Raw genomic sequence first — 14,946 nt, forward strand, 5'->3', positions numbered from 1 at the left:
CCTTATAACCACAATTAACATTAGCTCTTTCTTTGTTGATACAGACGCATAATACTCCAAAAAATTATTCTGAGCACTTCAGAACACTTCACCCTCTTTCCTTAACACCATTATGTCATTTCATAATAGGATATTTTAAAGTCACCCATTGTAACTAATCTGTATTGATTATTTGATTTAAAGGTGTATTCTAATTTAAAACATAAATCCTGCTTTTAATTATCAAATCTACAAGCTTCCATTTTCATAATCCAAAAAATTTTCTTTCTAACTTTTGCATTCAGTCCAGCAAATTCTGCAGCAAAGGGGAAAAGCTAGAATCTGTTACGGAAATTGTGGCAAGTCATTTGTAAAATGAAAAAGTGATCCAGCAGAGTTCTCTTCGTGATATTCATAAATGATGATGAAGTGGAAGGATGGGTTAGTAAATTTGCTGATGACACAAGGGTTAGGTGCTGTGGATAGTGTGGAGGGCTGTCAAAGGTTACAGCGGGACATCGATAGGATGCAAAACTGGGCTGAGAAGTGGCAAGTGGAGTTCAACCCAGATAAGTGTGAGGTGGTTCACTTTGGTAGGTCAAATATGATGGCAGAATATAGTATTAATGGTAAGATTCTTGGCAGTGTGGTTCAAAGGAATCTTGGGGTCCTTGTCCATAGAACACTCAAAGCTGCTGCCCAGGTTGACTGTGGTTAAGAAGGCATACAGTGCATAGACCTTCAACTGTGGGATTGAGTTTAAGAGTGGAGAGGTAATGTTACAGCTATATAGAACCCTAGTCAGACCCCACTTGGAGAACTGTGCTCAGTTCTGGTCACCACTACAGGAAGGAATTGGAAGCCATAGAAAGGGTGCAGAGGAGATTTACAAGAATGTTGCCTGGATTGGGGAGCATGCCTTACGAGAATAGGTTGAGTGAACTTGGCCTTTTCTCCTTGGAGCAACAGAGGATGATAGGTGACCTGATAGAGTATAAGATGATGAGAGGCATTGATCGTGTGGATAGTCAGAGGCTTTTTCCCAGGGCTGAAATGGCTAACACAAGAGGGCATAGTTTTAAGGTCCTTGGAAGTAGATTCAGTAAGTTATTTATGCAGAGTGGTGAGTGTGGAATGGGCTTCCAGTGACTAGTGGAGGCGGATACAATAGGGTCTTTTAAGAGGTTCGTGGACAGGTACATGGAACTTAGAAAAATAGAGGGCTATGGGTAACCCTAGTTAATTTCTAAAGTAAGTACATGATTGGCACAGCATTGTGGGCCGAAAGGCCTGTATTGTGTTGTAGGTTTTCTGTTTCAATGAAATAAACTTATAAAAAGGAAATTATGGATGACTGACATTTTGAAGCAAATGTTAGTATTTTCACATTACAATGAGCTGAATAGGGAAAAGCAGTATGTGTAGTCTATTAAGACTGTCAGAGGGTTTTCTTTAAGTTGAAACAGCAGAGGTTGTAAAATAATTTGAAGAGTATATATTGGATTGTATGTAATAAAATAAGGGCAGATTAGACAAAGCAGAATGAGTGAGTCTGATTCATGTTCCAGTTGTGAGGATCTCAGATTCTGCAAGAGTTGGTGCAGAGATTCCATGTGTTTGCAATCAATATACAGGTTTCCCCTGCTAGCCAAAGGTAGAGCGCTCTTAAGAAACGGTTCGTAAGCCGGAATGTCGTAAAGTGAATAAGCAATTACCATTTATATGGGGAAAAAATTGTGAGCGTTCCCAGACCAAAAAAATAACCTACCAAATTATGCTAAATAACACATAAAACCTAAAATAACAGTAACATATAGTAAAAGCAGGAATGATCTGATAAATACACAGCCTATATAAAGTAGAAATACTTTTCTGCAATCATTGCAGCACTGTAGCGTCGCGAAAATCTCACTACGTAGCAGAAGCAGTTTCTCCAGTAACCTTTAAGCTATGAAGCTGCCAAATCATACCAAATAACACAAATACACAGCCTATATAAAGTAGAAATAATGTATGTACAGTGTAGTTTGACTTACTGGAATCGGGAAGACAGTGAGCACACTGATGGGTTAGGCTGAGTTGTTAGAGGTTGGGGTGCTCGATAATTTTTTCCAATAAATTGCTGTTTTGTCAGTTAAACATTTGCTTATGCAAATAACCACTGGGAACTCTGCTGGGAACTTTTCAGCAGCTTCAGTATCAGCTGAAGCACTCTCTCCAGTAAACTTTAAGCTATGAAGCTGCCCTTGACTCAGAAACTGACCAAACCACCCATGACTACCTTTAAATTCTTCTTTCGCAACACTTTCATCACCATCGTCCAGTGCTTTCTGTTTCAGCTTATTAAAAAGATTTCTCCTTAAGTACAAGATAACTTAATGGAGCACCGCACTTTACACCCATCAATCCACTCATGCAATAGACTTTCCATTTTATCCATTATTGGATGCTGACTAAGAAACTACTTTGCTACGAGCAGAACCAACAGTAACATCGGCAGCTTTCAGGATTCTTTCTCTCTGCGTATAAATAGTACGATTGGTGGACGCAGGCAAGTTCAACGCGTGGGCAATGTCCTTACTTAGTTCACCATGAACGAAACACTTGTCTAGTTTTACGCTAAGTGTAACACCCTTGCGTGCTCTTTTTAGGCTTTTCTGATATCTTAGAACTCGTCTTGCTAGCAGATGCACAAAATAAATCGACATAAAGCAGATGCTCACAGGCACGTGTTTAAATAATGGCGGCTAGAATGCAGTTCCGGGGGAGGAGCTTGGCTGCCTTTTTTGTAAGAGTGAAAACACTCTTCTATTAGCGAAAACAGGTAACTAATGTAGGTCTTTCATAACAGTGAGGTGTCATAAAGCGAACGTTCGAAAAACAGGCCACCTGTAAATGACTAGAATGAGAGGATAAAACATAGAATACCTTGTCTTCTGATGCTGCAAAGCTGCATACTGTCTTGAGCTGTGAGTAGAATGCAGTGAGGCTTCAGGTATTTAGAGGTCTGAGGTATGAAGGTGGAATATAATGTGTAAAAGAGGCTATCCAGTTTGGGAGAAAAATGTAGATGTATTCTTGATCCTATTCCTAGCAGTTTGAAGTGGTACAAATTTTGTCAGACAGAAGTGTTCCAATTTGAATGCTATGCTTTACAAGAAGGCAAAGTTTGTTAGCAAAAAACCCTCACTTTGAATTGTTTTATTGCAAGAGTTCATTCTTTAATGAAAATAATGTCAATTGTCTCAGTGTCTGACAGGTGCAAACAATGGTGGTGTTCACTGCACAGATGTGTCCAATGCTAGTAGAACTTTGCTGTTCAACATCAATACCCTTGAGTGGGATCCTCAACTCTGCAAGTAAGTTGTATCTATTAACTATTTATATTATTAGAAAAATCAGTGTCAGAAAAAGTATTCACTTTAGTTTTATTCATCTGGGCAGGCTAGTTTTTGAACTGCTGATACTGTTTTTAATTTGATATGGTCTTAGTTTGCTTAAGATGCCTGAAATAGATTGTAGTAAGAATCCTAAGATGTTGGCCAGAGAGCTTAAGGAACAATTGCTGAGATCAAGAGTGTGATGTGTGGGGAAACGGTGACCTGGGTGCGAGGTGATCGAGGTGTTGTCTGCGGATCTGAGCCTGTAGTGCCCGAGGCAGTGGTCACATGATTTGTTAACCCAGACAAAGGATCGACCCAGGTAGGAGTGGAGAGAAGTGACTGTGGTTTAAAGGAATGAGCACACTGGTGGTGAGGTTTCTTGGATTTGGGCTCCCCAAAGGTTAGGTCGTGACTGACACCGTGGACCAATTGGCGCTGCAATTAAATAGGCTCGGGTGTGCTTCCGAGATAAGTCACTTAGCAATAGTGTGTTGTGCGCAGCATTGTGTATGCAAGGCTTATTTCTATTGGATCTGCAAACAGTCTGTAACCTTTGTCACAACATAGATATAGGCCCTCTAGTGGATTGCCCAATTAGATAGGAGCATGTCTGTGAGTCCGAGTCTCATCAGGGCCATCCCTTCAGCTGATCAGTGTGAGACCAAGGCTTCTGCTAGCTTCACCTCAAGAGTTCAATGGCCACTCTCTCCTATCTTCCCTTTTTTAATCTCTATATGCACCCTTTTCTGACAGATATTCTGGTAGCCTGTTCCTCTCATTTCAGCAGTTACACCAGACAAATTTTTTTGAAAGTGTTGCTTACTATTTTTTTGTTTTATGATACTGCATGAAGCTGAACACATAATTTCAGACTACTTGTATCAGGTAAGAATTTGGAGAAACAAGAAATTAACTTTTATTGAATATAATGCACAATGATGCTGAAGCTTTGCAATACTTCAACTAAGCTAAAAATGTTGATGATTTTCATTTGTACTCTATCTGAGGCTTCTAGCTTAAGTGTCCAACAATAATAAGCCAGCATTGATGGATTCCAGTTACCCTGATAGTTTTTCTATGATAGCAATGTCCTGGTGAAACCTTTCACCTTGCTTGTTACTGACAGCACCAAGATTTGCAAGGAAGAAGTCTAAATGGCAATAAAGAAAATGAATCTTTAATGACATGTTGCACTTCATGGTGTATGCTTGAAGCATGTTGTCAACCAGCTGCACTCAGTTTGGTGGTCTGTAGTCACCAAGAAAATTTTCAGCAATGTCCTTGAATGCCTTCCATGCAATTTTCTCCAGTCCCATTAGAAGTTCTTTGAATTGCCTCTCATTGATGAGCTGTTTGTGGCCCAACAAAAATGCCTGCCTTAATCTTGACATCAGTTATTTTGGAAAACATCTGCCTCAGCTATCGAAATCCTTCACGAAAGTTTAGTCTTTCTAAAATCTGTCCTGCCCTCTTTCAAAGAGAACTTAAAAATCACCTATTACAACCCTTATTATTCATATACTTGTGGTAACTAATTATTGGCAATCACTACATGATAAGGAAAGACATCACAACGAAAGCTGCTTTAACATTTTTCTGTCTGGCAAAAAGAAATTACTTTCAGAAAAGACTCATTCCTTAAGCTCCACATGCAGTGTTACAATGGTCATAGCATCGATGCTATTGATTTGTAGGAGCACTTCTTATTGTTTAGGATGATTGAAATCTGCAAATGTTTAATAAAGTAACTACAACAGTTGATTTTTTTTGAGTACAGTCGGCCCTCCTCATCCGCGGATTCCGCATGTGCAAATTCAACCAATCGCGAAAACGCAGAAGTGCTATTCCAGCACTTGTTGTTCGAGCATGTACAGACTTTTTTCTTGTCATTATTCCCTAAACAATGCAGTATAACAACATTTTACATAGCATTTACATTGTATTAGGTATTATAAGTAACCTAGAGATGATTTAAAGTATACGGGAGGATGTGCGTGGGTTATGGTGCATCGGAATTGAAAAAAATCGGGAGTTCTCTTACTAAGTCAGAACAGGTACATCCGGTATTATTTAGTGTCAGTTAGTCAAACGTTTGTCTTAGTATATAGTATATATTTTACCTTTCTATGCATATAAAACACTTAAGAACGTATGTTTCAGCACCGGGCTCAGGAATGGAAGTTCTCGGGTCTCGGGACAGATCGCTCCCTAGTGCACTCTCCACCGTGCCGGGTTGATGTGGAAGATCAAAAACTCAAAACCCCCAAAACCTAATAATTAAACCGCTGCGTTGCTTAGTAATAATTGTAGCTTTCTCTGGGGCACAGCCTTTCTCACTTTATCAATTAAAATTGTTCCAATTGTTGACTGACTGTAGCCTAACGCTTTTCCAATGACCGATGGAGTTTCACCTCTTTCTGATCGCTTTATTATTTCCACTTTATTTTCAATTGTGATCATGATTATTTTCGTGAACAGAAACACTGCGCATTCAGAGCTCTGGCACCTGGTCCTAATGTCCATCGCTCTGAGACAGGTTAAATAAGGTCTGTGGTTCCACTGGGTTCTAAGATCCACCGCATTGAGACAGGTTGAATAAGGGACTTGAGCATCCGCAAATTTTGGTATCCGCGAGGAGTCCCAGAACCAATCCCCTGCGGATAAGGAGGGCCAACTGTACAAGGTTTTAAATGATAGTGATACCACCAAGCATTTGTTTTCTGAATTAAAATTTGAAGTCTGTATGTTCTAGTTGGTTGCAGTGTACTACTTAGTGTTTTTTTTTGTTATTTTGGTATATAATTGCTTTATTTATTCTTTTAGGTTCTTTGATGTACCAATGAGCATTCTTCCAGAAGTAAGAAGTTCATCGGAAATTTATGGATACGTGGTGAGTCAATGCTATTTGCCTACATATCATTAGCTAGCATGTTTGATATCAGGTTTTGGATTCAGTATACTAAATGTAATCTCTTGGACTTTTATGTCTTTACTTGAATTGATACAGAATTTTTGGATATGGGTCTATCATCAGTAAAGTTGTCATGATTTTACAATGCAGGATGAGTTGATAGTTAGGAACACATGCAATGTTAACCTTTTGGAGAGAACTAGAATGTAAAAGCAAGGATATAATGCTGAGACTTTATAAGGCATCGGTCAAATCACATTTGGAATATTGTGAGCAGTTTTGGGCCTCAAATCTAAGGAAGGATATGCTGGCATTGGAGGGGGTTTTAGTATGCGGAGTGCTTGATGGCTCTGGGTCTGCACTCGCTAGAGTTTAGAAGCACGATGGTTGGGGGGGTGGGGAGTTGTCATTGAACTCTTATGAAATATTAAAAGTCCTGGACAGTGCGGACATGGAGAAGATGAGGGAGTCTGAGACCAGAGGGTACAGCCTCAGAATTAAAGGATGTCCCTTTAGAACAGAGATGCGGAGGGATTTCTCCAGCTAATGGCTGGTGATTCTGTGAATTCATTACTGCAGACAGCTGTGAAGGCCAAGTCATCGAGTACATTTATATCAGAGATTGACAAGCTCTTGATTAGTGAAGGCCAAAGGTTACAAGGAAAAGGCAGGAGAATGAGTTTGAGGGAAAAGTAAATCAGCCGTGATCAAACGCTGGAACAGACTTGCTGGACCAAATGGCCTAATTCTGTTCCTGTAGCTGATTATCTTAAGGCATGCTTTGCACTGCCCATCAAATTGAATCATGTGTGTTTTTACATGTGCACCAGTGTGCACCAGTTTTACATTTTACACCATGACATTAGGTGTATGCAGAGTGGACATCAATGATGCAGGTCCTTGGGCACTATTAACTTGATGTTAGTCCTTCTAAATGGGGGAGGGTAAAAAGACTTAACACACTAAACCAAACACCAGCAATAATGTCTGAACAGTTGGACATTATGCTTTTCAAGTGATCCTAATGCCCAGTGAACTTGCAAGCAATTGAACTGGAGGACAGTTCACTAAGTGCATGTGAAGTTGAGCTACTGATGCCAATACAATGTTGCTGAGCATCTTTTTTAGTAGGAGCACTTTCAAGAATGCAGATTTGCACAGACCTCCAGCTTGGTCCAGGCTGCAACTAGGAATACCGATCAGTTGAACAGAGCAGGTTAACACCCCTTGAAACTGCAAATACTGCAAATGATCATGCATCAAGTAATTTGCATAACTTCAATGTGTTTGTCATATCTTGGCTATGTTACTATTGGTGAACCAGCGGAATCAGATTTAATAGATTCAAATGGGTTTATAGAAGATGTCAGTGGACAGTCTGTCTCCAGAGATGGAGACCAAGAGATCGAGAAAGGGGAGAGAAGTGTCCGAGATGGACCAAGTGAATTTGAGGGCTGGGTGGAAGTTAGAGGCAAAATTCACTTGTCCACTGACATCTTCTCTAAACCCACTGACTCTCATAACTACCTCGACTATACCTCTTCCCACCCTGCCAAATGTAAAAATGCTATTCCCTATTCCCAGTTTCTCTATCTCTGCCACATCTGCTCCCAAGATGAGGCTTTCTGTTCCAGGACATCTCAAATGTTCTCTTTCTTTAAGGATCGTGGTTTCCCTTCTGCCATCATCAATGATGCCCTCATCTGCATCTCCTCCATTTCCTGCACTTCAGCCCTCACACCATCACCACAACAGGGACCAAGTTCCCCTTGTCCTCACCTACCACCACACCAGCCTCTGGATCCAGCATATTATCCTCCGCATCTTCCGCCACCTTCAACAGGACGCCATCACTAAGCACATCTTTCCCTGTCTACCCCTCTCTGCTTTCTGCAGGGATCGTTCTCTCCACGACTCCCTGGTCCACATGTCCCTCCCCACAGATCTCCCACCTGGAATTTAACCCTACAAATGTAAGTGCTACACCTGTCCCTACATCTCCTCTCTTGCCATCATTCAGGGCCCCAAACAGTCCTTCCAGGTGAGGCAACATTTCATTTGTGAGTCTGTTGGGGTCATCTATTGCATCCGGTGCTCCCGGTGCAGCCTCCTCTACATCGGTGAGAACCAACGCAGATTGGGGATCATTTTGTCGAGCACCTCCGCTCTGTCCGCCACAACAGACAGGATCTCTTGTTTGCCACCCACTTCAACTCTGCTTCACATTCCCATTCGGATATGTCCATACATGGCCTCCTACAGCCATGATGAGGCCAAACTCCAGTTGGAGGAGCAACACCTCCTATACCATCTAGGTAATCTCCAGCCCCTTAACATGAACAGTGAATTCTCCAACTTCTGGTAGTTCCCTCCTTCTCCCTTCCCCATCCCACTTTCACTGTGCCTCCTCCTCCAGCTGCCTATCACCTCTCATGATTCTGCCTCCTTCTACTACACATAGTGCTTTCCCCTTGCATTCCTTCACCTTTCCTGCCTATCCCCTCCCTGCTTCCCCTCCCCCACCCCTTGATCTTTCCTCTTACTGGTTTTTCACCTGGCACCTACCATCCTTCTTCCCACCCTCCATCTACCTTCTTTATAGGACCCCTGCCCCCTCCCTATTCAGTCCTGACGATGGGTCTTGGCCCGAAATGTTGACTGCTGGTTTCCACAGATGCTGCCCGACCCACTGAGTTCCTCCAGCGTGTTGTACATGTAGCTGCTGTGTCTCACTCCTGTATATCCTCTGAAATTCTGCCAACAATGGTTGTATCATCAGCAAATTTATAGAATTTTTTTTTTTTAGGAAGTTGTCAGGAAAGTTGATGAAGCTAAGGCAGTAGATATTGTCTACATGGACTTCAGCAAGGCATTTGACGAGGTCCTGCATGGGAGATTGGTCAAGAAGGTTCAGTCGCTTGGCATTCAAGATGACAAAGTAAATTGGATTAGACATTGGCTTTGTGGGAGAAGCCAGAGAGCGGAGGTAGATGGTTACCTCTCTGACTGGAGGCCTGCGACTAGTTGAGTACTACAGGGACTGGTGCTGTGTCCATTGTTGTGTGTCATCTAAATCAGTGATCTGGATAACAATGTGGTTAACTGTATCAGCAAATTTGCAGATGACACCAAGATTGGGATACAGTGGACAACAAGGAAAACTATCAGTTTGCAGTGGGAGACCAGCTGGAAAAATGGTAGACGGAATTGATGTAGACAAATGCAAGGTGTTGAACTTTGGTAGGAAGAGCCAGGGTAGGTTTTACACAGTGAACAGTAGCACTGAGGATTATGGTTGAACAAAAGGATCTGGGAATACTGGTCCATAATTAATTGAAAGTGATGGCACAACTAGAAAGGCTTATAAAGATTTTGGCACATTGGCCTTCATAAATCAATGTATTGAGTACGAGAGATGGAATGTTGTGTTGAATTTGTATAGGATGGTGAAGGTTAATTTGGAGTATTGTGTGCAGTTTGGGATCACCTACTTGTAGGAAAGATGCAAATACAATTGAGAGAGTACAGAGAAAGGGTTTATAAAGATGTTGTTGGGACTGGAAGACCTGTTATAAGGAAAGATTGAATAGGTTAGAACTTTATTCCCTAGAACATAGAAGACTGAGGGGCGATTTGATAGAAGTATAAAAAATTGAGGGGTTATAAATAGAGTAAATGCAAGTAGGCATTTTCCACTGAGGTTGGGTGGGTCTACAACTCGAGGTCATGGGTTAGCATTGAAAGGTGAAAAGTTTTATGGGAACATGAAGGGAAACTTCAAATAGAAGTTCATGAGAGTGGAATGGGCTACCAGCACAAGTGGTGCATGTGAGCCCAATTTCCACACTTAAGAGAAAGTTGGATAGGTACATTGATGGCAGAGATATGAAGGACTATGTTCTGGGTCCAGATCGATGGGACTAGGCTGTTTAAATGGTTCAGCATGGACTAGATGGGCTGAATGGTCTGTTTATGCACTGTACTTTTCTGACTATAACTTTGTTGACCTGTGTAGGAGTAGGAACGGGGAACCTGAAGTCTGGTGAGACTAGAATTAAGCAAAATTGAAATGTATTCCTGGATTCAAAATGGGAAAAACTGATCCCACTATGGGAAGTAAAAACAACTAGAGAACGTAGATTGAACTCTCTGACGGTAAGATGAGAAAACTCATTTTACCCCTGAGTTGTTGTTATTATTCAGATAAGCTGACTGAACAGTGTAACACAGACAAAATGCTGGAACTCGGCAGCTTCAGCCAGTATCTATGGAGAGGAATAAAGAGTTGCTGTTTCAGGCCAAACACACTCTGCTATCTGATCAGTTATGTTTGATCTAGAGTTCTGTTCCATGGTGTAGCTTCAGGGCACTTTGTGTTGACTTGAGGAAATTAGTAATATTTAAATTATTTGAAATTCCTTTTCTGGGATACAGGAAGTGGTGAAAGCAGTGAGGAGGGCACAACTTACAAAGGAGTCTATTTAACATTTGAAGGAAAGAGGGCAGAAGAATCATTGAACAACTCTTAGCTGGTGATTTATGCTGCAGTCCAAGGGAAGTTGCAGTTGTTTGCTGGGGAATATTAATTGTTTTTATAGTGTGTTTCTGTTGGAAGAGATTGTTCATAAACTCTTCAAATTTTTCTCTTCATATGAAAGATGTACGTACAACTTTGACAAAGGAATTTATTTCACTACAGTTAAAATGTAAAGGCAATCCTTATAAAGTTGAAACCTACATGATATTGTGTCTTGTTTCATGGTGTTTGCTTATTACAAAAATCAATGTTTGACATGAGCTCCCCGGCATGAGTGTTGAAATCTCATGCTCTCTCACTTGATTGATAGAACCTAGAGTACAGCAGAGGTGCAGTCTCTTCTACTCAAAGTAAACCAAGTTTATTGACATATGCACAGGTGTAATGAACTAATACTAATAATCTTATTAAACTAATTCCTCCTTCCTGCACATGGTCCATATCCCTCCACTCTCTGCATATCCCTGTTCCTATCTAAAAGCCTGTTAATTACCTCTTGTTTTTGTCTACATCACCCCCTCTGGCCAGCACATTCCAGGCATCCCTACTGTCTTTTAAAGAAAGAACCTGCTCTGTACGAGAAAAAGGATCTAGAGCTTTCCCTGTGTATATGACGAATAAGCTGTACTCTGGCTTCCAGCTGGGTACAGGCAATGTTTCAATGACCAACTCTGCCATCTTCATCAGTGATGATGCTTCGGCTTGTCTAGTTTAGCGGTATTTATACCCCTGTCGTCCCTCCCTCCTGATTGATTAGTCCTCATACATTCAGGTTTTTGCTGTTCCATCTTGTTTTAACAATCGAATTCCAATTCTTAGAGTGAGACCTTCATCTTCGTTAAAATTCTTTTCCTCTAGTTTTACTTCAATGGCGTCCTTCATCAGGCAGTCCCTAAAGATATTGACACAACACTATACTTTTGTGCTGTCAAAGTCAATCCTTGGCCATTGCAAATGATTAACCGTGCAAAAGCTATTTCGGGCCTAGAGCGTCTCCACAAAGAAATAAGACAATTATGCATGACGTTCCTACAGAATGGCTGCAAGGTGAAGGAAATCAATCGGGTCCTTAAGAGGGCCGACAGAAAAACCAGAAGGCCAAACAACGAGGAGTCCATCACTACTGCCTGTCTTCCCTATAGTTCCATGGTTTTTGGAAGGATCGCTAAGATCCTGAAGAAATACCAGTTCAGGACCATTCAGAAACCCGTAAGGAAGCTCAAATCACAGCTTAAGCAAGTCAAAGATGACTTGGGACTCGGGACGGCTAGTGCTTACAGGATTCCCTGTGAATGCGGAGCAGTGCACGGTATATTGGCCAGTGTGTGCGTCCCGCACGGTGGAAACCCGCATTAAGGAGCAGAGGAGGTGTATCCATCTGGGTTATCCGGAGGAATCAGCGGTAGCAGAACAATGTATGCGTGCTGACCGTAGGATTGACTTCGACAGCACAAAACTACTGTGCTGCGCCAATGGCTTTTGGGATCACTGGTGAAGGAAGCCATTGAAATAAAACTAGAGGAAAAGAATTTTAACAAAGACAACGTTCTCACTCCAAGAACTGGAATTCAATTGTAAACAAGGTGCAACAATGGAAGCCTAATTGGTTAGACTCATCCAGTCAGCAGGAATGGATAATGGGTAGAAATACCACCAAACTAGACATTCCCAAGCAGCATCCCTGATGAAGACAGCAGAGTTTGTCATCGAAACATTGGTTAAAATCAATATCGGTACCTGACTGGAAGCCCGAGAAGAGTTTATTTGCCCGCTCTGTACATCTCCCCTGAACTTTCAACCTCTCACTTTAAATCCTTGCTCACTAGTTTAGATATTTTTGAGCCTGGAGGAAAAGATGCTGGCTACCTATGCTATGCCTCTCATAATATAAACTTCTCACAGATCTCCTCTCAGCCTCCATTCACCTAGGAAAAATAACCCTGCTTTATCCGACCTTTCTTTCTAGCACATGTCCTCTGATCCAGGTATTTTCTTGGTAAACCTTGTCTGTACCCTCTCTACATCCTTCCTGTAATGGGATAACCAGAACTAAATGCAGTACTCTAAATGCTACTGAACCTGAGTTTTATAAAGCTGCAACATGTTCTCCTGACTCTTAAACTTTGCCTCACTAGTGTAGGCAAGCATGACATATGACTTTACCACCCTATTAACTTGTATAACCACTTTCAGGGAGCTGTGGACCGGGACTCTAAGATCCCTCTGTACATCTATAATGTTAAAGGCCCTACCTTTAACTGTGTATGTCATTGTTAGCAAAATTGTATAGGTTCTTTGGGAGTAAGCGAGGTTGGTTACTATCAGCTGTCATTTCCATGGTTAAGCAATTTGCTTTTGTTCTCAATTCAATAGATAAAACTACATCTTCTAGAGAAAATACATTTCTTTGCCATCGTAGGGATGGGAAAGGTGCGAGGGGTCTCGTAATGTTACATGAATGTTCAAAAATATTGTTTTTAAATCAAGGCACATTCATTTAAACTGTATACACTTTAACATCTGTCACATTTTTTTTCAAATAGAAAGGTGGCACACTGACCAATGTACCCATTTCAGGAGTAAGTATATTTTATTATTTACAAACTTTGCACACTGAAAACTCCAGAGATGTTACCTCTTCACTTAAAATGATTGTATCCTAAATTTTGCATTCAGCCATAAAGGAGTGCTTACAGTTAACACCAATTAAAATTGTAGAATTAATTCAAGAGTTAGCAGGCATGATGAAATCAAGTTAGCCAAGTGTCACATAAGAATTCTTATGGCAAACTAAGAATGCAAAGCTCCAGTTTATTAACTATCATTCTGTAAAATATTTTTAAAAAGTGGATCCACATTCCAGTATTCTTCATTTCAGTGAAGGATGAATCATGACCAGCTACTTAAAACTAAATGATTTTGAATTTTAGATTAATAATATTGAAATATCTTAAGCTGTTAAGTATGTGTAAAGTTAGCTTTAGGGACCAGAGTAATAGTGCTAATCAATAGTAATAATTTGTCTGCCATTGTGTAAAACTTGAAAACAAAGAATGTAAAATAAAGAATGGTGTATCTCCCCGACCAGTTTGTAACTTTGTTAATGTGTCATCAATTTCCCTCGCACTTGGTATGGAATGGAGGAAAAATGGCATAGTTTATGGATAAGGGCTGAGCTACTTTCAGGAACTTGGTGATTTTTATGATAAAGTGTGTATCCACACACTCCTGATGTCAGTGTAAATTTTACCATGAGTTGGTGAACCCTAATGGTTTTGAAGTTTCCATAACAAAATTATACATTATTTGCACTGGAGATCTTTTTCTTCTAAGAATAGGCAAATTTGTCTGTTCACTCTCAGTACTTAAAAATACCTTTGCTATTTGAGCATTAACATTTAACTAGAGTTTTGTAATGACAGAAACTTGTCTTAGTTAAGTATGTTCAATTCTTTTTTAAAGGCTCTCAGGAAATGCTACCAAATATGTTTAAACTGAGATTTCAGAATTTCAGAAAGAATTCAAATAGCTGCAGTATGTAGTAGACATTTTTATTACTCTGACATTCCTCTAGTCAAAAGTCGAATACGATAAACTTTTAAACTTTATTAATCATTTAAAGAAAACCTGCTTTGTTAAGACAGGGAGCAAAGGAGAGAAACGCCTGTCTCCGTCAATAGAGAATCTTACTTCCACAGGAAATATTAATGTAATATATTGATAGCTTAGTGATGGCAGGAGGCATATTTTTAGTTAAGGTAGCTTATGATTTGCCCTCCAATTTGTGTTAACTACAATTGATGCCAAATATTTTGTGGTGTAAAACTTTTTTGAGGAAGAAAAGATGGTTATAATTGTGTTATCTTTATCAGTGTTTAGGTGACCAATGTGCTGCCTTGGTTGGGCAATTGTGTTTTAAACCTGGAGATTCAAAAAATACGTAAGTTTGAACAGTTAAAATCTTTCAGTTTATCATAGTGTCTAGAGAGGGAGGTAATAATCAACTTGAGCATCTGCTTAGATTTGTTGTGATGGGAAATTCTTCCTTCAGCTTTCTTAAAATTGTAACAGTGATGATTGTCTTTATACTGGTTTGGATCTTCTTGGAGCAAACATTGAGGACAATTGTGTCTTTT

General features: G+C 40.4%; 1 protein-coding gene across 2 annotated transcripts in view; it reads left to right on the top strand.

Annotated features, from left to right (window-relative positions):
- The window catches only part of LOC140727833 (glycerol kinase), a 133,703-nt gene that overhangs the window by 75,832 nt on the left and 42,925 nt on the right, over positions 1-14,946 (top strand). For both annotated transcript variants that reach the window (XM_073045636.1, XM_073045637.1), the window contains exons 7-10: positions 3,229-3,338; positions 6,186-6,252; positions 13,354-13,389; positions 14,683-14,750. In XM_073045636.1, coding sequence (XP_072901737.1) covers positions 3,229-3,338; positions 6,186-6,252; positions 13,354-13,389; positions 14,683-14,750 — 281 coding nt within the window. The remainder of the gene's footprint in view (positions 1-3,228; positions 3,339-6,185; positions 6,253-13,353; positions 13,390-14,682; positions 14,751-14,946) is intronic.

Source organism: Hemitrygon akajei, chromosome 5 (genome assembly GCF_048418815.1).
Source record: "Hemitrygon akajei chromosome 5, sHemAka1.3, whole genome shotgun sequence".
NCBI lineage: Eukaryota > Metazoa > Chordata > Chondrichthyes > Myliobatiformes > Dasyatidae > Hemitrygon > Hemitrygon akajei.